This window comes from Lepisma saccharinum, chromosome 8, assembly GCF_977018435.1.
Source record: "Lepisma saccharinum chromosome 8, izLepSacc3.1, whole genome shotgun sequence".
NCBI classification, from domain to species: domain Eukaryota; kingdom Metazoa; phylum Arthropoda; class Insecta; order Zygentoma; family Lepismatidae; genus Lepisma; species Lepisma saccharinum.
Window position 1 is genome coordinate 55,287,600 of NC_139236.1, and position 26,541 is coordinate 55,314,140.

Consider the following 26,541-nt stretch of genomic DNA (forward strand, 5'->3'; position numbering starts at 1 on the left):
GGTTTTTGTTATTTTATCGTTGCTTTTCTATCTCTCATGTTAATCTCGACTATGAAAAGGATGAATTGATGAAATGACGATGCACAAAAACATTCATGACTGACCAGGGTTCGAACCTGGGACCTCTGGCTTCGCAACGAGTTACGTTGTCCATTTGTTTTCAGATGTCTTTATTTGGCTCTAATTCCCATACATTAGTTGTAATAAACATATTTTTGTAACAAGATCAACATCTCAATGCCTGTTTTTGAACTGACACAATTCATCTAAGAGATTACGTATGTGAGCGAACGCACACGCACACAAAAACACCAGAGAGACACATTTGTCACTATCACATATAAATCCTAACTCCCACAGATACACGTTGATTCATTCCAGTGTTGCATTTGTAAAGCCGCACTTCTTTTCCTAGTATGGTGACATTACAGTAAAATGATCCTGTAATTAACTGTAGATAAGTCGCATATAGTAGATCAATTGAAGTTGTTTTCAGGTAAAAAAAAACAACAACAAATAGTGTTATACTTGATGTATTGTTGCTGGCACTCATGAATAAAATCAGAACATATTTACGGGTGGGCACACGCAAACTGATATTTATATATGTGAATATATCTGCAACCGCATCACTAATGTATTTATGTTTTTGGTTATATAGAGTCACTTTTCTACCACTTCTGGCTAACGCGACGATAAGCAAGGATAATAATTAAATGAAATTGACGAAGGGAACTTCACAAAAAACACCCATGTGCAGGCCGTGAATCGAACCAGGAAACTTCGGTGGCAAGATCGAAAATCAACTACGTAATGCCTTCGGCTGTCGAAGGGAAATCCACGCTTCTCAGTGAATATCAGCAAATCTAAACACCTCCTCTCCCTTTCTCCTGTAGTTGTATCTATCGAGTTCATTCAAAGTCTTGTTTGAATCGTGTTCAAGCGATAATCAGGTGGGCAGTGTGGATGGAAATGAGGCCTCGGACTGTTTTCTTACTAGCCAGGACTGCCTTGCGTAGCACGGCATTATCAGATTAGATGCAGGAGTTCTTTCTGGGTTGGCTGTACATACCACTTCGAAAGTTGAGGTGGTAGTTCCTACTAATGAAACATATTGCACAGTGTTCATTAGTAGATCAAGGCAGCTAATTCCGTGAACAATGACATTGTTTCCCAAAAGTCTCAAATATTTGTCTCAGGCAATACACCCTCTTAAAATAGACGCATCTACTGTGGTGGTAAAACACGTTTGTTGCGAGTTCTTTCTGTATATCTTTTCTCCGATGGCATAACGCTGTCGCATTATAATGAAGAGGTCCTGTGTTCGACCCCCCCCCCCCCCTCTGGTGGAAGCACAATGCACACTGGTTCAGACTACACGTTAAACTGTAGGGTTAGTCTCGATTAGCCTATCTGAGCATAAAAGTGGGTTTAAAAACAAACTCACAAAGACGTCTTCTGGATACTTCGTGATATAATTCTTTTCGTCACTTCAACTGCATCTACAGATTCTGTCGACATTTTCGGCTGATTCATGTGTCAAAAATTATGTGTCGAACGAGGATTTCTAAATATGATAAGCCACTCATTAGCAATTGAATAATTCTGTAGCTTTTATCATACATAAGTGGTTTATCAATTTTTTTCAGTTCAGTATTGTAGTGATTATTGTGATTCCTTCTTATTAGTAGAACGAATATAAATTTGATATTTCACATATCATATTGGTATTTGAAGATGACAGCTATATAAAATTGTAATGAAATAAAGAAAGGGACACTTCTGGAATTTCAATGCAGAGCTAATTAAAACTATACTACACTCTCTAGCATATTTAAACCCAAACTTTTATCGCTGCAGCAACATAAGCCTTCCATCTGTCCCGATCCGGGGGAAGATCAATCAAATCTTTCCCATCCTTACCTATTTCCGTTAGGTCCATCTCAACGTTATCCCTCCATCTTCACCTTGGGCTTCCTACTGGTCTCTTACCATCAGGTTTCCCAACAAGAATCCTGTAAACTATTCTTTCCTCTGCCATTCGTGTCGCATGACCTTCCAATCTAAGTCTTCCTGATTAAATTATTCTAATAATAATTAAAATGTCGAAATAGTTTATTGTGTTGCTGGAGGAAGTAACGCTAAGATTATGTTTTTATTTGTTTATTTGGAGATTAGTTTAACCATACTCAGGCTGGGATTTATATATGTATGTGGAGGAAGGAGCTTACAGCACCAGGACCTCACTCCAATCCCCTCTACACAGTTTCAGTTATAACTTCTCACCAAGCTACATGGTGTGGTTTGTCATTAATTTTTTTACCACATCCGAAGTACCTATTTTTTTTAATTACGTGGTACTTTTCAAAGCAGTCTCTCCCAGTGAAGGCCTGGAGATGCATTTCTTAAGTTCACCCTAAATTCTGATCTAATCTTGATCATTACTTGATCTGCATAATTTTGAACCTTCTAAGCCTACTAGCTGCTTTTAATCATAGATGTATTAATTTGATCACAGTTTTTTTCTTTCAATAGCTCTAGTAATTACTTTCACTTTCTAAAGACAAAATTGGCTTTTTATGGGTTGATAATATGTGAACATTTCTAGCATAGATAATATTCACAAGTAAAATATATATGTTATGAACACCAGAATACACTTATTTATTGAGTCATTCACATATCCCCAAGCATATGTACTTATTGAATTTGATGGGGTGGGCACAGGAATTTTTGGGTGGGCGCTTGCCCACCCGTGCCCACCCCTGTCGCCGTCCTTGGCCAGACGACCTGCCGTGCATGCCCTGCTCACCCCAGCCCACAAGAGAGACTGCCTTGGGTAGTGCCGGGAACATCAACCCTAGACCCAAGACCAGTGGGGCCATGTTCTGTTCAGTAACGAGTCCAGGTTCAGTTTGGACAGTGATTCCAGACGCATCTTCATATGAAGAGAACGTGGTACCCGATACCAGCCCTCAAACATCGTTGAAAGGGACCGCTATGGCAGCGGTGGTGTTATGGTGTGGGCCGGTATCATGTTGGAAGGCTGCACACCGCACCATGTGTTTGATGGAGGAGGCACCCTGAGTGGTCACAGGTATAGGGTGGAGATCCTGGAGCCCTATGTGCACCTTTTACGGGCTGCTGTTGGTCCACAATTCATCTTCATGGATAACAATGCCCGTCCACATAGGGCCCATCTGGTGGATGAATATCTTGAAACCGAGGATATCCGACGTATGGTTTGGCCAGCCAGGTCTCCTGACCTGAACCCAATACAGCATGTCTGGGATGCTCTTGGCACCTCCCCGGCAGGAGCTAAGGAATGCCTTGGTGCAGGAGTGGATGCTACTGGCACAGGGTCTCGTGACCAGCATGGGGCATCGTTGTGCGACCTGTGTGGCTGTGAGGGGTGACCACACGCCCTACTAATGCCATATCGGGTGAGTTGTACGACCTCTACATTTGGACACTTATGGTGTGATGCTCATTGTCGATGCCCATGCCGGCATACCTGCATTGTCATATGGTGGTGTAGGTTGTTGTATACTTATGTGTATTCATGCTGAATGTCGTTGCATTCCCTCGGCTACTTTTCGCACACGTTGCCATTCTGTGTCCATTCTCTTAATTTTGTCCACGAGTGATCTATGCATACTTAATGGACATTTAATTTAATATTCCACCAATTATGTCTTGATAGTGGAATCGGTTACATTTTTTTCACGTATTACAAGTGTACTCAATATTTATTCATACGAGAGCCATACCGAAAGTAATGCAAAAGTGGTCATGACCTTTTTATTAACTGATGTAGATCGTTCAAATTTCACATGTAGTTGGAGTGACCCTTACTCTATACAAACCAGCTACTCAACATAGTCTCCATTTAAAGCGATGCATTTGTGCCATCGTTGAACCAAAGTCTAGAATCCTCTTTGAAAAAAGTCCGGTGTGCACTGTCCAACATCCACAGAAGGCTACAGAATTGTGTATGGAGATGACACCATTGACAAGAGCAATGTGCACAGGTGGATGAAGAAGTTTACAGAAGGGGAAACCAGCATTGAAGACAAACCGCACAGTATGAGACCATCAACTGCGACCACTGACACTAATCGTCGGCAAGTGGATGAGTTGATTGCACGTCATTCACCTTGATTTCCTAGAATGCGGCTGTACCATCAACAGCGAATGGTACATTGAGACACTCCATAAGCTTAGAGAAGCCATTAGGAGGAAGAGACCACACAAGAATCTGAAAGCGATCCACATTCACCATGACAATGCGTGACCACTCACCTCTTTGGCAACAAATCAGGTGATCGGCAAAATGGGCTGGTCCGTGGTCCCCCATCCACCGTACAGCCAGATCTGGCACCCTCAGACTTCTACTTGTTTGGTCCGATGAAGGACAGTCTTCGGGGACAACAATTTGATGACACTGACGAGGTGAAAGTGGCTGTGAAGAAGTGGATGTCGGACAGTGCACACCACACTTTTTTCAAAGAGGATTCTAGAGTTGGGTTCAACGATGGCACAAATGCATCACTTTAAATGGAGGCTATGTTGAGTAACTGGTTTGTATAGAGGAAGAGTCACTTCAACTACATGTGCAATTTGAACGATCTACATCAGTTAATAAAGATGTTATGACCACTTTTGCAATACTTTTGGTACGACCCACATATTTAATGGACGGTATTGGAAAACCTTATTTTGTGGGCATTTTAGTACACAAAGCAGTTTAGCATTATTCAATATTCTAATTATATATTTTCAACATTTATTTCATATTAATGGACAATATTACTTTATATATATAATTCTCTGAGAGATTAAAGGACTGAGATATGTGTGTGCTTCGGTATCTATATATATTCATAAGGATTTTATGGTGTAAGAGCACCGTCAACGTGCTTAGTGTTCTGTGCTTCGCATTTCCTTATAATGCCAGTTAGGCTTTTAGTGCTATGGAAAAGGTTCAGTGGTCTGTAGCGCCTCCAAGCGAGTGACAGTTCATTGTTCTCCGTTTATCTCAATGTCCCGGCATACCGTTCAAGGTTCTTTCACACACACTGACGTCACAGCCATTGGCCAGTGTTGATCAACATTTCTAGGAAGAACGTTGTCCTGGTTCTTGTTTCACACAGCAAAGGCATTGTTCTAGCGTTCATTCATTGATGCCTTACGCATCGCACCATGCGTTGCCTTGAACTTGTGTTTTTGGTTTAATTTTTCAATTTTCATTTTATTCCATAAGGTGTTGGTAATTTTGTTTTATTGGAGTGTTTTATTTCTTTGATAATAAATCAACCTACTGATGGACTGGATCGGCACAAACTGCAACATAACTGCACTTTATCTATATTTTAAAAATTCAAAAGTTTTTTTTTTTTTTCTGCAAGTAGAACACCGTAGTGTACCTCTCATTTTTGAGTTACGCTTAGCCTTGTACAAGGCAGGATTCAGTGTTTGGGATCGCATTATGCAATATGTCCATTGTCAAATCACGAATTGAGATACCACAAAACCCACAGAATTTAACATAAAATAACGTAGCAGAAGATATGTGTGTGAATAAATTGGGCTTATTCTGTATGTATACTCACAACACAAGTGCCTGTTGTCCCATCTCCTGCACACAGCATGTTGTCTGAGATCTCTACCCCTAAGTCACTCCAAACACTTGCACAAACTGTGTTGTTCACTATTGGAATGAACGCAGCAAGCAGCACTGGGGAATTAACCGTTGTTTCCGTTGCTCCCCAGCCAGTTATAATTCCTTGCAGTCCTGCATATGTTGCATCTGAAAAGTGTAAGGTAAATTACTACTAATATGGGTAAGATACAGATGTAGAATTGATCTTTAATGTCACATTTTACATTCGGAAACTGAGAGTCAAGGTAAGTGTATCATATGCAAAGACAATAGTAAGCAAATTGTCGATCTCTCTTCTTATGTATTCTTGTTTTACATCTTGTGCGTTGTCAAGAAATATAATTGTTCTCTGATGGAGCAGAGGTTGACATCTCATTCATTATTTTTACTCTTCTTTTTCTTGACATTTCCTCATGGTCAATCTTGACCATGATAATTTCTTCTATGTGATATTGATCTTAGCTTATTTCTCCCATTTGACGTAGCATGAACGTGGGAAGGTAGCCTGACCGGTGACGTGACAGGGAGGTTCCAGGTTCGAGTCACGTTACTCATTTACAGTTCAAATTTAGTTTCTCGTGCAAATCCATATTGTCACACCAATGACAAAACAACAAACATGCTAAATCTTACTTTTAAGATAAGAACATATAAATATTCAAGATTCTGGAGAAAAGCAGGTTTTACATTTGGATAAATGTTGTCATAAATAAAGTATGTACCTACTTATGGCTATTTATTAGGCAAGTATAAGTTTGTATAGGAATCTGTCAACAGAAAGTAGTCAGAAACTGCACTAGGTGAAAAAGTCAAAATTTGCACATTAGTGGTTTTGGCATTGCTGCAATGATATAAAATCCATGGCATTTTTTATGATTTGTACATGGTTTTTCTGCAAAAGAGGAAACTTCATAGATAAACAGAAATAGTTATTTGTTTGTAAGGATGTTTGTACAATGTGGCACCTTCTATGAAGTTTCTCCCTTTTGGGTAAGGTGTCCTTGCACAGTTCTACTAATTGATATTTGCAAACTAACTGAAATGCAATATCCAGCCCAAGTTCCTTTTATTTCATCATGTTACTGATGCATTTTTTACATGGTTCGATTTTGATTTACCTCTGTTAACACATAGTGCAGAGTTTTAGAGATTACTTGCTGCGTGTTTTCTTGACACTGATTTTTTTACTTCCTTATACTTCTATATAATTCTTGCCGCAAAAATGTTCAATAGTTTTGTAGTTAGGTTAGGGGCAGTCTGCATTATGCATCGAGCATGCGAAATGGGCGAGTTTTGTGCAAGGTACTTGTACCATCTTATTTTACCCATAAATTGGACTTTTTCAAAATGGAAACCATGCTTGTACTTCATTCCCACTATTCTACGATATGTGCTGCTGTCGCTTCTATCAACGGAGAATGCCTTGTTTATGGGGAGCGTGCATGCTTGTGTAAGGTAATTTTTAAGTTGTTTTTTTCCAACATAAATAACTTTTTATCGAAATCAAACAGTGCTCATTACTTTAAGGAAGGGTCAAATTACGTGTGACAATGATTGCCCAAAAGATTGCCAAAATTCTACGATAATTAGTCTTTCTGCTAAGAGAATTTGAAAAAATCATAAAAGAATTGAAACTGTTACCCTAGATCCTTTTCCAAGTAAGTGTGTTTATGTGTGAAGATTCTACATTCATAGTTCATGAATGCGAAACCAATTTTGTGAACAGTAACATGGGCCATTGTTAACTCAAGTTAATCTTCACATTTTACAAAAATAGTGCATTTATTAGACTTAGGTGGTTAAATAACTCTGATGATAAAGTCCGCGCGTTGATTATATCCCCAGTGGTTAGCAAAGGGAGCGGTACTCTTTGTTAAAAGAAACACCAAAGGGGCCGGTTTTCTCTTGAAGTAGAAGCAAAGAAACTGGAGTAGGAAAGCGATGTTGCCAAATTGAAGAAGAGAAAAAGCAGAAGGAAACGGTAAAGAAAAAAGAAAAAGAAAGAGAAACAAAATTAGAGAATATTGAAAGATAAAAGAAATACAGATAAAGATTAAAAAGGAAGTGTTTAAGGGTATTATCGAAGGGGGGAGAGAAATATCCAACTCTTACATATTAGGCCTTAATTGACACGAGGGTTCTGGGTGGGATTCTGAATTAAACGTGGGGGGGGGGGGGGGGGCAGTATCCAACTCTAGGTCTTATATTATGGCTGAATTATGGATAATGTAACATGGTATTTCATTCAAATAGACATCAACTATTACACATACATCCAAACTATTTTCGAGGGATTATGATGAACGATTTTAGGGGTGGTCTTGAGTGATGGGCACCCCTGTTTAGGGAAAAGGGGCAGATCAAGTATAGTGTTCTGTAAAGCTAAGAAAAAGTTACTTTCGGTAGACACGCTGTCATAATTAAATACTTTGTGGGGATTACGATATGGTTTGAGAGTGCAAATGATATTTTTTGGGGGGGACGCATGAAATGATTTGGGGGGACGAATGACATGATTTTGGGGGGAAAGCGCCACTGGCGTTGGGGGGGATAGGCACGTCTGCTTTCCATGAAGGAAATAATATCCTGCAGTTTTGTCTTCATACTTGGGATTTTAGACGCAGAGTCTAAGAAAAAACAAAAACCACAACACTATAACAAAGCAACAAAACAGCACCATAACACAACAAAGAAATAACGCAACACAACTAGTCAAAAAATCCAACTCCGCACGTGGTTATGGCGCAAAAATAACGAGAAGCACCTTGCAACTACAAGAAATGTAAATAAAATGTGGCAACAACGTCTGAGTGCACGCGCTTATCGAGAGCGGTTTGGTTATTGTTTGCTGTTGTTGTCAGTGTTACGTTTCATGAAAGGGTTGCCGATGGGGACATAATAAACGTGCGGACTTTACAAATCAAAACAATTATAATAGAATAAAGCGAGAAGTTAACCGCACGTTTAGAAGTAAAAAAAGAGATTCCTTGAAAAGCAAAATTAACGAAATTGAAACAAACAGCAAAAATAAAAATATCAGAGATTTATATAAAGGTGTAAATGAGTTTAGAAAGGGGTGGCAACCTAAAGTAAACTTGATAAAAGATAAAGACTGTGATTTTCTAGCTGACCCAAGTGATATTCTAAATAGATGGAAGAGCTACTTTAATGACCTTTTAAATGTTCATATAGGAGATAAATCAGAAGTAAATGAAGTCCACACAGCAGAACTTTTAGTTCCAGAACCTAACTTGACTGAAGTTAAAGATGCTATTAAAAGGCTAAAGAATAACAAAGCACCTGGCATTGATTTAATACCAGCTGAGTTAATTAAATATGGTGGAAATTCATTAATATGTCAAATTCATAAATTAATTTGTTTAATATGGAATAAAGAAGAAATCCATCAACAGTGGAAAGAATCCATAATTGTTCCTGTGTTTAAGAAAGGTGATAAAATGAACTGCAATAATTACTCTCAACAACATATAAAATATTATCTAACATTCTTTTAACAAGACTATCCCCATATGCTAATGAAATTGTAGGTGATTATCAATGTGGATTTAAACGTAACAGATCAACTGCAGATCAAATTTTTCACTTCAGACAGACACTTGAAAAAAGTGGGAATATAATCAAAATGTCCATCAGCTATTCATTGATTTCAAAAAAGCATATGATTCGGTCAAAAGAGATAAATTATATAATATATTAGTAGAGTTTGGAATACCTAAGAACCTTGTTAGTATGATAAAAATATGCACCAGTGAAACAGACAGTAAAATTCGTGTGGGTATTAATATGTCTGACAAATTTACAATTCATGATGGGTTAAAACAAGGAGATGCATTATCTCCATTGCTCTTTAATTTTGCCTTAGAATATACTGTTAAGAAGGTAAAAGAAACTAAAGAAGGACTAAAATTAAATGGTGTGACTCAGTTGTTAGCATATGCAGATGATGTAGACTTACTGGGGGATGTTGTGAATACAATTAAGAATAATGCTAAAATATTTTTCAAAACTGCTAAAGAGATAGGTTTGGAAGTCAACAAAGATAAAACTAAATATATGCTTACAGGCCGAAACCAAGTGTTAGGTAATAATCAAAATCTAATTATTGATAACAACTCGTTTGAAGCAGTTTCCAAATTCAAATACTTAGGAGTAATATTAACAAATGAAAATTATATTAAAGAGGAAATAAAAAGTAGGCTTAATTCAGGAAATGCATGTTACTTCTCTCTTCATAAACTTTTGTCTTCTCGTTTAATATCTAAGAAACTAAAAGTTAAAATATACAAAACCGTAATTTTGCCTGTAGTATTATATGGATGTGAAACTTGGTCCCTTACATTGAAAGAGGAACATAAATTGAGAGTATTTGAAAATAAGATCCTTAGGAAAATCTTTGGATCTAAATGGGATGAGGAGACAGGTGAGTGGAGAAGGTTACATAATTTAGAACTACATAATTTGTATTCATGTCCAGATATTATTAGAATGATTAAATCAAGAAGACTTAGGTGGGCAGGCCATGTGGCACGAATGGAAGAGGAAAGAGGAGTTTACAGGATTCTTGTTGGGAAACCTGATGGTAAGAGACCTGTAGGAAGGCCAAGACGAAGATAGAGGGACAACGTTGAGATGGACCTAAGGGAAATCGGTAAAGATGGAAAAGAGTATATAGATCTTGCTCAAGATAGGGAAAGATGGAAGGCCTGTGTTGCTGCAGCCATGAACCTTCGGGTTTAAGAAGGCTAGGGAGTTAGTTAGTTAGTTAGTTATTTTTGTACAATAATAATGAAATTGACGGAAGGAGAAACATGACTTTACAGTGCATCATAGCTACATCACAAAAGTCAATAAATTTTTAATATTTAATCATAGCAGCTATATATAAATGAATTTTTGTATAGTTTACTTATGGATTAGTAAATGACTTGTAAATCAAGATAACTCACCTGTATTGTTTGGTAAACAAATTGGTCTCACAGCAATCGTATATCTGACACTTTCATTTAATTTTAGTAGAGCAATGTCATATGTTGCACCCTGGTACCGATGGTGGCGGACAATATTCTGCACTTGGCGAGTTACTCTGTTTCTTTCTTGTGTTGCTGTGATGTTATGGGCCCCCAGAAGCACTGTCAGTTTCTGTATGGCTGGTGTATCGGAAGCACTGGAATAACATAGTTTTCAATTATGTCTCACATTGCATACTAAAGATCTAAATTAAAGTAGGATATGGAAAATCCACATGCGTTGGTATAAATAAGTGGCGTATGAATTTATAGGATCAATATTATTGTGTGTGTGTGTGTGTGTGTGTGTGTGTGAGAGGGATAAAGATATTTTTGAAGTGACTGTTACAAAAATTGTGATTTCCAAACCTTATACGGCACCTTCATACTGTTGAGAGTTCACATTTTTGAACTAACTTGATTTCTCTAACAGTAAAGCTCCTGATGGGGCTGATCTCATATTGATGCCAATGGACTAGTATTGTAAAGTAATGGTTAGAAGTTATTTAGTATTTTTCCAGGAGTCTTGTTTATCCTGAATATTATGTAAAATTTAATGTTTTCATTCATTTTGCACCAGTTTTGTGTGAATAAGTGGATTTTGTGATTAAGTGACAGCTAGTGTAATATTTCAATATATTTTTTTAAATATTTTAAAGCAAAGCTCTGGTAGATTGAAGCTTATAATTGCAGTGCAATACTTACATATATATTAGATTAGATTTATTTCCATCCATTTGATCATATGAGTACAAATAGCACTATGGTATGGTATAGGTCAATTACATGTATAATTTTGAGTAGAAAGGAATTAACACATACTTAAGTATATTAAAAAGTATAAAAGAGTATAAAATAACATAACATAAAAAACAGAAGAAAAATCAAAGGTTATATCTATTAATGAAAAATATGATCTAAGCACTCCTCTGTACTGTAAAACAAATAATTCATTAGCAATATCTTTACTGTCATTTTAAATTTTAATTGGATTATGATTCAAATTCAATAATGTGAACAATTTTTAATTGTTACAATTTTCAAACATCAGTGGGAATTTGTATGAGAATTGGTATCAGTTCATCCGTAGTTCCCAACAACCCAAGGATCTGTAATGGGGGGAGGGGAATCCTATACAAATCCTAGCTTTGACAAACAATTTCCCAGTTTCCAGAATCCCAAATAGTAGGAACATATTAAATGATCATATTAAACGTTCTTAATTCTTGAAATTTTCCATACAGTAAGTGTTGGATATTTCTTGGAAGTCTGTGGTCTAGTTGGTAGAGCATCACCTCCAAAATGGCCGAGATCAAGAATCAGATCAGATCACCTAAATGTGCCTTCATGGCATGGTGCTATATGCACTGGGAACTTTACCTTACCTATTAATTCCAAAAAAATGCGAAAATAATCACTTCAGGAAAAAAGGAGTGAAAATAGAAAAACTCCTAAACATATCCTATCCTGAATGTCTGTATTTTTAAAATTTCCCATCCTGACCAAACAATTTCTATTCCATGTCCCTACAAGTTAGTTTATGTTGTCTTAGTATTTTGCAATTTGCTTCTTTTTATGTGCATATATCATTTATTTGTTAAGCTAAGCAAATGTCCTTCCTCTCCAAAAATGCCTATGCAAAAAGGTAAGTTATTTTTAAGCTGTTCTTTCTTCTTTATGACACTACAACAAGCTTAAATTTACAAGCACAAAAAATTTGCAAAATGTATGTACAAAAAGTGAAAGAGAACAGATTCACATTCTGCAAACATTAATTCACTCATTTCCAAACTTCCAAATGCATTTCTCGGTCCTTCTGAGCATCTTGTAAAATGCATCCAGCACATGGAAGTCAGACCACTTATCAAAATGAAGTTATCAAAACATTTCGGTTTATACATTTTGCCACAATATGAATAATGAATCAACTTCTTACATAGTGATACAGTGAGAAGCTGTGACTATCCATTCATGAGTTAACAAAGTTGCCCCACATAAAAGCTGATTATCTAACAAAAGTGCAGCCATCCATGGAAAGTGGTTAGGAGTAACTTGTTGCCCACCAACTATCTTCTGCATCTTGTCATTTTCTCGAGGAAGTGCTGCAGGAAAAAAGAGAACATGCGGGCTATTACATACATATATATTTATAATCAAGAACATTGCACATTAAAAATGTCAGTGAAAGTCAGAATTTGCAAAGGCCATTGTAAAGATAATGCTCTTGCCTCCTAATGGCATGAAGTGAAGTAATAATGATATTTGATTAGATTTCTATTTAGCATTGCTTTTCTGCAACTTTTGGTTAATTGCGACAATGAGGATGAGTGATGATATGATCTGAGAGAACACTCGCAAAGAATGCCTAGGCCTGGATTCAAACCCGAGACCTCTGGCATCATAGTGCCTGGTGCTAACCACTCTGTCACAGAGATCAGTCTGTAAGGATCTTCAAGAAGAAAAAAATAATAATTTGTATTAATAAAAATGAGGAGATTCCCATTAGTACACACCAAAATGAAAGCAAACTAGGCGATCAGAAAGTGAATATGTGCTCTATTTTCCTATGAAGAAGTTTCAACCTATTGACTAAACATTTATTGACCTGGAATATCTTTGTGCATGTATATGTATGCATATATAAGTACCTGTTAGGTTTCAGAGAGTACGCTTTTTTTATTCATATCAGAATGAAAGCAATGGTCACCACTGCAGTGTGTGCTCACTTAGGGAGTAAGAGCTCCCATTGGGAGCAAGTTCCCGGTATTTTTATTCACACAAAATGGAGCACATGCTCCCAAAACAAGAAATTATTAGGTGCTCAATTTTATTCACACAGAACATTAGCTTCAGTAATGTAAGAAAATTGATGACATAGGAAGGTGGTCACAACTGTAAGTTAAAACTAATTAACCTTGCATTTTAACTTGCACTGCTGTTTCATGAATTATATACTCATTATAATTCAGAATAATAATATTCTGACATTGAGATGTAAAATAAATTAAGATCAATTTGAAACTTACTTGGAACGTTACGGGATTTAAATATTGTCTGTAAGTCTCGAGAATGGGGAAGCAGTTTCACTGTTGAATTTTTGTTATCTTGAACACTGCTTGAGCGTTTAAATATTGTTGTTGGTTGTCCCTCTCTACCATTGCTAAATCCACAGGCATCTTCATCTGTAAATATAATTTTATAATTAGACATCCAAGATTTGTACGCTCTGTGTAAACACAAAGAAATTAACAATATACTAATATATATCAATCAAGTAGGTTCCTAATTGATCTCCCAATGCTGACTAAACACTAAAAGATTTAGATCTTCTACCAGGGATTGAACCTTAAACTGCTTGTACCAAATATGGAAGTACTAACTATTTGACTATCCTGTCAATGGTGCCTAGTTTCTTCCAGTGTAGTGGTGTATATTACTTCAGTGTTTCAAAGGCAACAAGGTCAGAGACAGTTCCATAATGGTGAAACAGAAGAAGTGAAAAATCAAACAAACCTGGACTGGTTTGGTAGCTCAGTTGGTAGAGCAATATCACTCTATACCAGAGACATGGGTTTGAGTCCTGGTCAAGTCAGCACTTTATGCTGAATTTTTATTTGGTCCATCTTTAATAAGTAGCATTAAGACTAAGAGAACAAAGTTCCCAACAGATTTTTTGAAGTACTGAAGTGCATGTTTGTAAACATACCTGGTAGATGAATGTCTGAACATTTAATTTGGGTTACTTTTATATTCCAGAGAGTCGTTTTGCTTTGTGTTGTTACGACAACTTCCACAGTCGAATCAGATGATACAGGAATCACAGCTGTAACAAAATGGAATTTGGTTTCACAGTAATTCTTAACTATCGTTTGTATTATGAAAATGAATAATAAAATATAACCCATGGTGCAACAGCCCATGATGACCAGGGACTACCTACCGACTGCCGGCCACACTCCCACCTGCCAAGGTGGAAGATCATCCAACCAGTTGCAGGGTTGTGTGTGGTCAGCATGATGAACTCCCAGTCATTGCTCGTAGCTGCCCGATTTCCTCACGATGGTGGGGGGCCACTGGACTCGTACACAGGCCAAAATCTCAGGAGACACCAGGAAACTTCAACCTGTGTGCGTCCAGTAGCCGGAGCCCAAAACCTGATGCCTTAGACCGCACGGCCATGTTGCGTGACAGTGTTATGAAAATACACATGCATAAAGCAAACAATGTGGATTCCATTTGATCTTTCTCTTCTGGATTTCCATATATTAATGCATACCTTCATTAAGAAATATAAGTTAATAATGATGGCAACCCTTTGAAGACAAGATGCTTTCTTAGACAGTACACAGTCGTCACATTGTTACCTTGGTGGTTGAGAGTTAGTTCCCTATTCTGAAGGTTCAGTGTTTAGAGTGACCAGACATACTCTTTTTAAGAGTATTATACTCTTTTAGAGGTTCATATACTCTTTTCAATTTGCAAAAATTCCTAAGTATACTCTTTTCCTTGCTATATAATTTCATTCATTATTTTACGCGTAAAAATGCGTTAAAACCCACAGAACGGAAAACGCATTGCAAGTGGTTGCCCCAATTGCTATAGTCAATTTTTTTCAAGATGATACAAGTGAACTGTGGCTATATTTCCTGCATGCACAGCTACTCCTGTTTAATTATACTATTTTAAAAATTGAAAGGGGTGATATAACCGCAAGTTTCTGTTCAATATTTTCAACTCCTACAGAAATACAGGGACAGAATAGAACAGAACTTTTTCCCATTCTCAGCAAAAAGTTTACTTATGAAACTTGTAAAAGAAGGGAGTGTGAAGGAGGAATATGCATACTCTGTTTCAAATAGGTTTTATTGTTAAGTGGTATAATACTTAGAAACATGGTCACTTTGTTTTTTTGAAGATGTCAACAAACACAGGTATTTACTCCTTGACTCAAGAATTTACTATGAACAATTTCAAGAGTCATTTTCATATTTCCATCAACAAGCAAAACATATTTCAAATTCATTTAAATTTAATGAGAATGATATTTTTGACACTTACTGTGCCATTTTGAAAGCTGTTGAACAACATCTTGAAAATTTGGGGGTAAAGAAAAGAAACAATGATGGGTAAGTGGAGGTCAGTGTACAAAGTTTTAGTACAGGCTGGGTCAAATTTAAAAGTGATTGTGCCTCTTATAAAATTCTGGTTTAGTCTTCCTGGTACAAATGTTGATTTGTGAAAGACTCTTCAGCGTTATTAAAACCTATTGGCGAAAGGAAAAAAGTACACTCCTGGTGTCAACACTGGAACAAGTAATGAAAGTGAAATTCAATGCGGACATGACCTGTGAAGAGTTTGGACTGGCAATAAAGGACGAATTAAACATACTCAAGAAAGCAAAATCATCCCAGAAGTATGAATGATGGTGCCCATTGGTAAGTAAGTATTTGTAATTAGTTAATTATATTAGACCCGTAAGTAATTTGAATCTGTAGAGTGTAGGCCTATTTTATAGGGGCTATAATAGAAGCAATAACAAATAGCCACCCTTATTTTCGTTTTCTTTTATGTTTTGTGCATGCGTATTTTCAACCTCTTGGTCAACAAATATCTGGTCACCCTATCAGTGTTAGATTCACAATTTAGCATTGAATTTTGTTTTTTTCCTTCCATTAGTTTCTCCTAATCGTGGTTCATCACAATTAACCATCAGGAGTAGACTACAAATCAGATTCAGGAGAATTTCCAGGATTAAAACGTGGGTTAGCACACTTCATCAATTTTGACTTTTTTTTATCTGCAGTGTATCCTTATCTGTTAACTATGTTTTAACCTCAATTAACATCTTGCAAATAAGCTCTCCCCATGCCTGAGGAAGAACTCTGGCGGATCCAAAAATTTGAAATTTTAAAGTACAGGGAGTCCACAAAGTCCTGCCAAAAACTAAAACTCTATAACTTTTTAGCTGTTGCGTTAAACAATACACATTTCTTGGGTGAGAAGGGTGGAAGTTTAAAGTTTTGTTCTGGCCACACTGCTCAGTGACGCTTGCACTGGTAATCACGTGATCATGTGACTTAAGATGGCATCCATCCAGGAAAAGGCACAGTGTGTTCTGTGGTTTGCAGAGTTAAAATCTTGTGTTTCAGTGCAGAGAAAGTTCCAGACAACATATAGGGAACCACCCCCCCCCCCCCCCCCCAAATTCAAGTATCAAGAGATGGTATGAAAAGTCCAAGGCAACGGCAAGTGTGGCAGATTTGCCACGCAGTGGAAGGCCAGGATCGAGTGACGATGTGATTCAGTCAGTGCAGGACAGCGTGCATCGGAGTCCAATGAAATCGCTGAAACGAAGATCACTGGAACTGGGAATACTTAACAGAACTTAATAGATTAGGCATCATCAATGACGTCCACATGCAACAAGATGGGTCGCCGCCGAATTTTGCCCTTGAAGTTCGGTACTTTCTTAACGAACAATATCAAGGTAGATGGATTGGCCGAAGAGGGCCCACACCTTGGCCTGCAAGATCACCAGACTTAGAACCTTGCGATTATTGGTTGTGGGGACATGTAAAGACCCAGGTGTATTCACAGAAACCAGCTAATCTGGATGACCTAAAAGAAAAAATAAGAGATGTGATTCTGAATATCCCAGGAGAGCACCGTCAGCACGCAATTCTCGGTTTCACAAAAAGACTGCAATAGTGTTTCGACGTGAATGGTGCACAATTGGAGGTTTGGCGATGAACCTAACAAGCAGGAAATAAACTTTGAACCTTGCTGTAAGTACACACAAAATATTTTGTTAATAAACTTAACAGTTTTCAAGTTATAGAGTTTTAGTTTTTTGCAGGACTTTATGGACTCCCTGTACATTTCATGTTTTGTTTAAATTATGTTCTATATTTTAAAAAAAAATATTAATTAAATGCATTAACAGCCATTTTCACTTTGGCTCTCCCATCCTGCTAGAACTGATGTTGTTGTACAATCCTGGATCTAATAGATCTGAGGCTGCAAAAGGATATTTTTTGAACCAAGATGGAGAAGCCAACAATTTTTACATAGTTAAAGAAGGATTAATGTTCTATTTTGTTTTACAAAATTGAGAAGAGACAGTATGAAATAAACTGGTTGAAATTGAAATAGTAAATTAAATTATGACAATAATGTAAAAAGTTTAATTAAAAATAGGTTATGGGGGCGTATATCCCATTTCAGTGGAGATTAAAATACCTACCTCTTAAGTTAACCTCTTTTAATATACACATGAAACGTGCTTACATATCCACATGCCTGGTTATTTTATTCAATTAATTTCGGTAACACTGTCACCATCCTCATTGGAACTTGTGCGTGGATACATAAGCATGTTTTATGTGTATATTAATATCTTTCTGTGTCTACAAGTCCTGTAACATGAAATTAACTCCTTGTGATAATTAAAAAATATTCTATATTGCTCATATAAAAAGAGAAGAAATTTTCTGTTGAGTTTTATGTACTAGTAAAAAACTGTATCATAAAGTAAGAATAATTCTTAAAAACTGCATAATATTTAACCAGATATTAGAAGATATATGGTCTACCAAAGTAAACACCAGGTTTACTCTTTGTGTACAATATCTTACCTGAATATCCTCTGAGCAATCCACAAAATGGTGCATTATATCCAGTCTGGTTGGTATTTAAAATTGAAACTATATCTTCATAGCAGGCCCCATCTATTGCTGGTGCTAGTAGAGTTTCCATGAAATCAATTCTACGATCATGCATGGAAAAGACATGAAAAAGCTTCACTATTTTCTAAGCACACCAAGTTGTTATAATGGCTGATGAGGAAAGAGTTATAAATAGTGATATAAGCTCTTCATTCTTCTTAATATTGAGATTATTTCCCTCATAAAATTTAGTGATAAATTTGTGTTGCTTAAGGCAAAATATCATTATTTCCTGTAAACTTTACATTGTAAAATTGTTGCTTGAAATGTTATAAAAGTTATACAAACATGTTAAAGTACACACTATAAGAATACCCTTTAAAAGATCTATCTACATATATACCCGCCGCAAAATTACTTCGGACCTCATATGAATTCTGTTGTAGTAAGCGGTCTATCACTTTGTAGCCTTGTATCTAGTGTTGTTTTGTTTCGAACACGGAATTGTTCCTGGATGTACGTATCTGGCAACAGTGTATTACTGCTGATAAGTGAGTTCATTTCATTTTGTATTGTTAGTTGACACAGGAAGAGTGACTTTCTGATGTAGTGTGTGTGATAAATTGCTGTGTTTTCGTGTGATGCACTTTGTGTTGGATATTTTCCTACTGTATTTGTGTTGGATATTTGACTACTGTATTTGTGTTGGATATTTGACTACTGTACAGGTGTATTTGTGATATGTCGGGAAAGTACTGTAGTAGTGTGGAAAAAGCCAGCATTATTGCATGGCGAAGTAAAAACGTCTCGATAAAGACGATATGTAAACATACAGGTCGTGCAAAATCAACCAAAATGAAGGTACTGGCAACCGCCAGAGGACTGCCTCCGACTGTCATTTCAAAGCACAAATATGGTGGTGGGAGGCAAAGAAAAACAACAAAATCTACAGACGCTCTCCTAATGAGAGAAATAAAGAAAAACCCTCGACTGACAGCATCAGAACTTAAAGAAATGCACCCGAGTCTGCTGGAAAACATTAGTGTTCGCACGATCCAGCACCGTTTACAGAAATACTTGGATTTGCCGTGTCGTACTGCTGCTAAGAAGCCACTACTCACTGCCCGCATGAAGAAAGAACGTCTTGCTTTTGCAAAGAAATATGCACACTGGACACCAGCACAATGGAGGAAAGTCATGTTTTCCGATGAAAGCTCATTCAAACTGTTCCGAATGGGAGCTGCTAAGGTTCGACGTCCATCATCTTCAGATCGATATGACCCAAAGTAAATGGTTCCGACCGTTAGGCACTCCCAGTCTGTAATGGTGTGGGGGTGATTTTCAGGTGAAAAGGGTAGGGCAGGTTTATATTTCTTACCACAAAACGTGACGATGAATGCAGACCGATGTATCTACATTCTTAAGGACCATTTACTGGATATGCTTCAGATCCACGAGTGCCATCTTTTCATGCATGATAACGCTCCTTGTCACACGGCTAAGGTAAGGAAATGGCTTGAGGAACAACAGATAAAGATGTTAGAGTGGCCTGGGAATAGCTCCGATCTCAACCCAATTGAAAATTGTTGGCGTCGTATGAAGCAATTCCTGGGAAAGAAGATTCAGAACCTACAGACCCTCCAAACAGAATTGAAGAAAATGTGGTGCATTGACATGGACTTAAATTACTTCCGAAGTCTTAGTGATTGCATGCCCAAGCACATCCAAATGGTTCTCAAAAGTAAAGGCAACATGACTCCGTACTAATGTATGCATTTTTTGCTGTATCTAATAGCTTAATAATAGCTTTTCACATGAATTTTCTGTATTTTTGTGCATTTGTTATGAGGTCCGAAGTCATTTTGCTGCGAATGTATAATGTAATATTTTAGTCTTTATTTTTAACATTTAGCATGATATGATGCAAATCATAAATATCACTTTTCATTAGGCTACTATCATATAAGTGATGAATCTCTCAATATATGTTAAGTATGTCAATTTGTTGTCACTTTCCATGAGTATATTCTGGCTTACCTTACACCACAAGTGTCCGCCTTAGGAACAATTTTGTAAAGGCAATTTATTGGACCAAAAGTTGCATCAGGATAACTAGGATTTCGAAAATATGATTCATCATCATATGTTGTTTTACCACATGATCCTTTGACTGAAAAAAGAAACATGCAATTTAATGCAGGAGTAATTTGTAGTTGTGTATTATTTGTTGCTAGTGTATTTAGTTGTTTAATGTATGTGTGTTTTCTATCATAGAACTCTCTTGAACTGTCTGCTGTACTCAATCTTCAAGGGCTGTTAAAATAGGAACATAACTTTTATAAAATTGAGAAAATGGAAATATTCACCAGTTATTTGTACCTGTCTCTTTCAAAGTACTCCCCTCCACTCTGCACACACCACTCCCAGCATTTCTTCCAGTCCTGAAATGCCTGCTGGAACTCCATTTTTTGGAATCGTGTGTAGGCTCCATAGCGAATCTCCTTGATCTCTTCTATTGTCTGGAATATGTGACCTTTGATGGTTGATCTCAACTTGGGGAAGAGGAAGAAGTCTGCTGGTGCCAAATCAGGGAAGTAGGCCGGTTGTGGGACAGCAAGTGTCAGGTGCTTTTCCAAAAACTCCCGGACGAGTGAGGAATGAGCATGTGCGTTATCGTGATGAACCATCCAGGACTTTTCCTGCCACATCTGTGGCCTATTGCGCTGCACCTTTTCGTGTAATCATTACATGATGTTAACCTGGAATGCTGCACTCACTGTGGAACCATGCAGCACACACTCCAAATAGACGATCCCCTGCTAGTTGAAGAACACGATCAACATCACTTTAACATGGAATCTACTCATTTTTCATTCTCGGAGGTTCAACCCGATCTGAAATGTCTGCACCATTCATAACACTGTGTTTGACTGAAACATTCCTTCCCATAGACTTCATGTAACATTTTGTATGTTTCATTGATTTTTTCTGCAATTTCACACAGAATTTCACACATACTTTCTGCTCTTCCAGTTCCTTCATGGTAGAGTAACTGAAAATCTCTGTGAGTGCTGAACACACCTGCACTTAATGTGATCTACTGTGTTACTGTGGTTAGCAACAGCTTTGAAACTGGGCCAAGTTAATAACTAAAGACACCGCTAGGCACCACCACTTTCGTTTCTCTTCAATGAACTTATATACAAACTTTATAAGAAGAGTTTGGTTTCTTTTTTAACAGGCCTTGTATCTCTTGAGCTGGAGCTGGGTATATAGCTACGTGCAGTGGCGTACGCAAGGGGGGGTTATCGGGTTTAAACCCCCCCCTTGAGCTCTTCAAATATTATGGAAAATGCTGTAGAAAAAATTAAAAATGGCTAATTTATCACAGTCAAAGATCTGCGACAGTAATAATAATAATAATAATAATAATAATAATAATAATAATAATAATAATAATAATAATAATAATAATAATTTGGATTATTATTCCCATGCAGCATGAAGAAAAACACAACATTCCAAACACAATCTAAGTGGCCGCAAAGTTCAATTTTGCAATTTTCTTTTGCAAAAAGTCGCGCAGTGACTCTTGCGAGAATTGTGAAAATTCCTTGCTTCGTCCTTATTGCAAACGTTCTTCCCGGTACTGATTTCACATCCCCTTGTGAACTCTCAAGTGATGCTGAGTCTACATCCACATCATTAAATAATGTCGAAGAAGTCTTTTGTGAATCACCTAGAAGGGATAAATGTGTTGGAATGTCTATAAACTTACTTTACAACGAAAACATAGACTCAGTGGAATTTAGCAACATGTATTCTCGCGCTTCATCATCACCCTGGGTGAGTTCCATAGGTAAAGGTAATGTAAATTCCCCCGTGTATATAGCACCGTGCCATGAAGTCACACATAGTGGTGTGGTGGGCCCCAAAGATTCTTGATCTCGAACTATTTTGCAGGTGATGTGATCAGCACCATGCTCTGGCAGCCTTCATCCCCCAAGGTTGCTCTCAGATACCCATAGGCTGGGTGCGGAAACAAGGCTGGATAAATTCCAACCAATTCCGGGAATCGAACCCGGATATCCCACGAAGTTGTCAGACTAGACCAGCGCGGCTCCTTGAATGAGTTTCATATTTCGATTATTTCAATAAATTTAATATATTTGCTTGTTTTTATGGATTTTCTTCACACTTAAAATGTCTCACTTATCATATACAAATAACCGTTGACTAGACAATTATTTTGAAACAAAAGAATTGTAATTTTGTTCTATTTCTTTCATAAATAGCAGCTGCATTAGTAGTAATTAAACTAATTAATTAATTATAAGAATTATTAATTAATTTATTATTATTATTAATTAATTAAAGTATAATAAAACAATGGTAATGTGAATTTGTAGAAAGTTTTCAAGATAACACCCCCCTTGATGAAATCCTGCGTACGCTACTGGCTACGTGAAAGCAGCCTGAACCCCATCTTATGGAACAAAGGCCCTTTGTTAAGCTGAAAGACAGCAAACTGTTGGGAGAAAGCCAGCATTAAAATTCATGACTAAGCAGCAAAGAAGCAAGCATTTACATGACACTTACCTTTCCTATGCATAGCCATATACAGTACATGCATGAATTGGGCTACACAGTTGTGTGTGTTAAAAATCACACAGTAGAACTCAGCATTAAAAGTTATGCGATACTACTTACAGCTACAACAATAGCCTTTTGAATATCCATATCCGCAGTACCCACTAATAACACCACCTCTTTTGATACATTGGTATTTCGAGTAGCAAAGTCTGTTTGAGTCGGGTCCTGGTTGGCACAAATTGTGAATCCCATGTGGTAGTCCATAGCCTCCATATCCTCCTGTAACAAAATATAATTTCTGTGTGATTACTACATGTTTATAATTAGTGTATTAGGGATTGAATGAGTGAAAATTCCACCCATGATAGAAATGTAGGGATTTCATTTCTTACCAAATACTCTTGTAAAATATTACATGGTTGTCCTTGCCTGGCTTCAAAGATTTTTTTAAAAAGTGCTGAAGGCACAGTATACGTTAATAAAAACCTTCTAAAACTACTTAGGAGCCCACAATAAATATATTTAAAAAAAAAAAACCACTAAAAATTGATCTCTTGAAGATTTCCAGTTGGCACTATAGGTAGGAAAGGAAGTAGAGAAACAAGATATAATTTGGATGTCAGCAGAAAGACATTGTCTGAATGCATCATAAGCTAGACACGTTATGGTATGTGATTCTTGATACACGGAAGTCCTACTGTAGTTCCAGTATTCTAGCCACATCCTGTAATTGTTTCCATCATCTTTTATATGCTTTTCTCTTCTTAATTTTAGCTGCCTTAGAGACCATGCACATTGAGTGATCATGCTACTGAAGGTTCTAGGATTGAGTCCAATCCAAGTTTGGGCAATGGTCTCCTTTTGTGATTAGCCATTCAATAATTTCATTTAATCATCATTTATCCTCATAGTCATGATTACTATAAAGAGGCAGAAAAATACCTAATACAAAAGAAATATAGAAATACGGTTTTTACCTTCTATTGGTTTTTACCTTCTATTTTCTTTTAATTTTCCTCCACAATTATGCTATTTGATTGTCATTTTAACTAAATACATTTCACTTATTCTTATTATGCAAATGTCCTTTTATCTCATTCTCCTTTCCACTCTAACACGTCCATACACCACATATATAAAATATATAAATATTTTTTTTTATGTAAATCACCTGCCTCAGAAGAAGCATGTAGAAATTAAATTATTGAATTCTTTTTTTGTGCAGGAAATAATATTTTCTCAGTGAGCCACCACAAAATTATGTTATCTCCATATTACACTTTGATTAATAAAAATTACCTCTATGCCTTGTTTTCTTGTCATTTTCTTCAAAATGATAATCAGGAGTTAGATCTAAGGTGTCCCAAATATAAGAAACATTTTTCTCTAAATGATCATCTAGATCATGTGGTATATTCCTGAAAAAATAATTGTAGAATTTTCATTAAAAAAGTAGAACATGGAACTTGTTTTAGTGAACTTCTTTTGTGAATATCAATATCTTATATCTTTAATGATCAATGGATGTTGTGTGCTTCTAAAATCACTCAAAAAAGCCATTTCATTAGTACACAGTATGCAGCTCAGTGGCTGAATTCATTGGGAGGTCGACACCCAACCTCACAGTAGAAATGTGAGATTCTGTTATATTCTTATTATACAATAATAACTATTATAAACTAAAAGAAATAAGCCATTTTATTCCTATTATTATTATTATTATTAAATTCTTGTAAAAACTGTTGTACTTGATCCACAAGATCAATGATTGTCTAGGAGGAAATTTTAGTTAATGTTTTTATTTTGCGACCTCTCACATAAGAATCTAATTTTTGGAACTTTGAATTGAAAACTATGAAACCACTTATTCTTTGGATTAAATGGTAGAATATAAAACCATGAAGTTCTGATATGGTTCCTGCAATATCCACTTAATTTTATCGACCTAATACAGTTTTTACTTAATGGTTATTCTGTTCAAATACTGAGCTTTATTTATGTTATTAACAATAAAAATAACATGCTTTCTGATTTCTTTGTAATTTGAAATAAACAATGGCAATCTTCACAGAGGATCGATGGACCAGTTCAACCCCTCCCGATGCCCATACCAATGGGGATGGCAGGAGGAGGTAAACTGCCCCACCTGAGATGTCTGACAAACAGGGGGCATAGCCCCACCTTATTTGACCCATATTTTCCCATTACAAGGAAAAATGAAGTACACACAATGACACAACTAAAACATTGGGAGCCCATGTTCATGTCATTTTGCACCCCTCCTCCTTCCCAAATACCATAATAATTATGCAGTGGCATGGTGTGAGAGTTTCAAAAGTGTTACTAGCCATCATTATAACAATTATGGCTGTTAGATGGTATAACCACCCCCACCCAGTCGTCGTCTACCTAGATTTTTATTAATTTCATTCTTTATTTACAACCTCCTCATGGGGGTCCAGCCCCTTGCCATAACTAAAATATAACTAATACGAAAGAGGACTAAAATTTTCTTACCTTGATTAAAAGCTGAGTCTGTAAAGGGGCACTCAGGACAGCCAGAGCCTCGTTAGATCCCAAAATGCAGTCCAGGGTGTACTATGTGGAAGTGAGGTTGACATTTGGGTGTACTATGTGGAAGGGTCACACCCTACACAGTGATTTATCCACATGACCCCTAGAGAGAACTATCACTCATGAGAGTGCAAAAATCAAATGCATGTTGGTTCGGCCCTGTTGTAAGTACTCCATCTCTTTCTTCTGCAATGGAATTTGAAAGTTGAAGAACCCCAGAGTTGTTGGGTCAATTTTCCTTTTTTGCAGTGATATATCACCCTAGCAACAACTGCTCGCATTCAACGTGAATACATTGTAGTTTGTTCTTTGCCCGTGTGAGTGGACAGACACCTGTACATGATAATAGAATGCAAGTATGTTCAGAAACATAGCATGATCAATGTGAAATCATTGTACTTTGTTCTCTGCCCATGTGAGTAGACAGATACCTCTGCATGATAATAGAATGCAGGTATGTTCGGAAACATAGTATGATCAATGTGAAAACATTGTGGATGGACACCTCTACATGATTAGCCATTTTCGGTTAATCACGACATTGGGAATGACTGACATGTTAAAGTTGATGATGGCGCATAATATTTACAGAGGACACCCATGCCCAAGCCGAGAATCGAACCTGGGATCTCTGGCATCATAGCATACTGTGCTAACCACTCCACCATAGAGGTCGGCAGCATAACAGGTTATAATGCCTTCATAAATCTACAGTTGCTTCAGAGAAATTATATCTCAACTTTAGCTTCCTTCTTATTGTGACATAATGCTGGCTTGTTTCGCCAGACCTGAAGGGTAACATAAAAAGGTAGCTTAATATTGGGTAATATTGTCCATTAAACTTTGGCGAACTTTAGCCTACACCAGCAAAGCAGTTTTCAAAATCTCCTCTTTTTTCGAAAAAACCGCCATAATATTCCAAATTCTGAAAAATTACATTTGCGCAGGCGTGGTTGGCCTTAAAGAGCACAGGATCAGTGAACCCCCAGTAATATACGGCATTTACCTTGAGAATGGACAA

At 36.9% G+C, this 26,541-nt stretch overlaps 1 protein-coding gene across 1 annotated transcript in view; it reads right to left on the reverse strand.

The window, feature by feature from the left end:
• Positions 1–25,119, reverse strand: part of LOC145991790 (proclotting enzyme-like) — a 50,982-nt gene extending 25,863 nt beyond the window's left edge. Inside the window, exons 1-10 of the mRNA XM_083127840.1 lie at positions 25,058–25,119; positions 24,246–24,364; positions 23,064–23,225; positions 20,391–20,523; positions 18,324–18,454; positions 14,396–14,512; positions 13,716–13,871; positions 12,626–12,791; positions 10,630–10,847; positions 5,613–5,809 (exon numbers count right to left, since the gene is read on the reverse strand). Coding sequence (XP_082983966.1) covers positions 5,613–5,809; positions 10,630–10,847; positions 12,626–12,791; positions 13,716–13,871; positions 14,396–14,512; positions 18,324–18,454; positions 20,391–20,523; positions 23,064–23,225; positions 24,246–24,364; positions 25,058–25,119 — 1,461 coding nt within the window. The remainder of the gene's footprint in view (positions 1–5,612; positions 5,810–10,629; positions 10,848–12,625; positions 12,792–13,715; positions 13,872–14,395; positions 14,513–18,323; positions 18,455–20,390; positions 20,524–23,063; positions 23,226–24,245; positions 24,365–25,057) is intronic.
• Between the last annotated feature and the right edge of the window lie 1,422 nt (positions 25,120–26,541).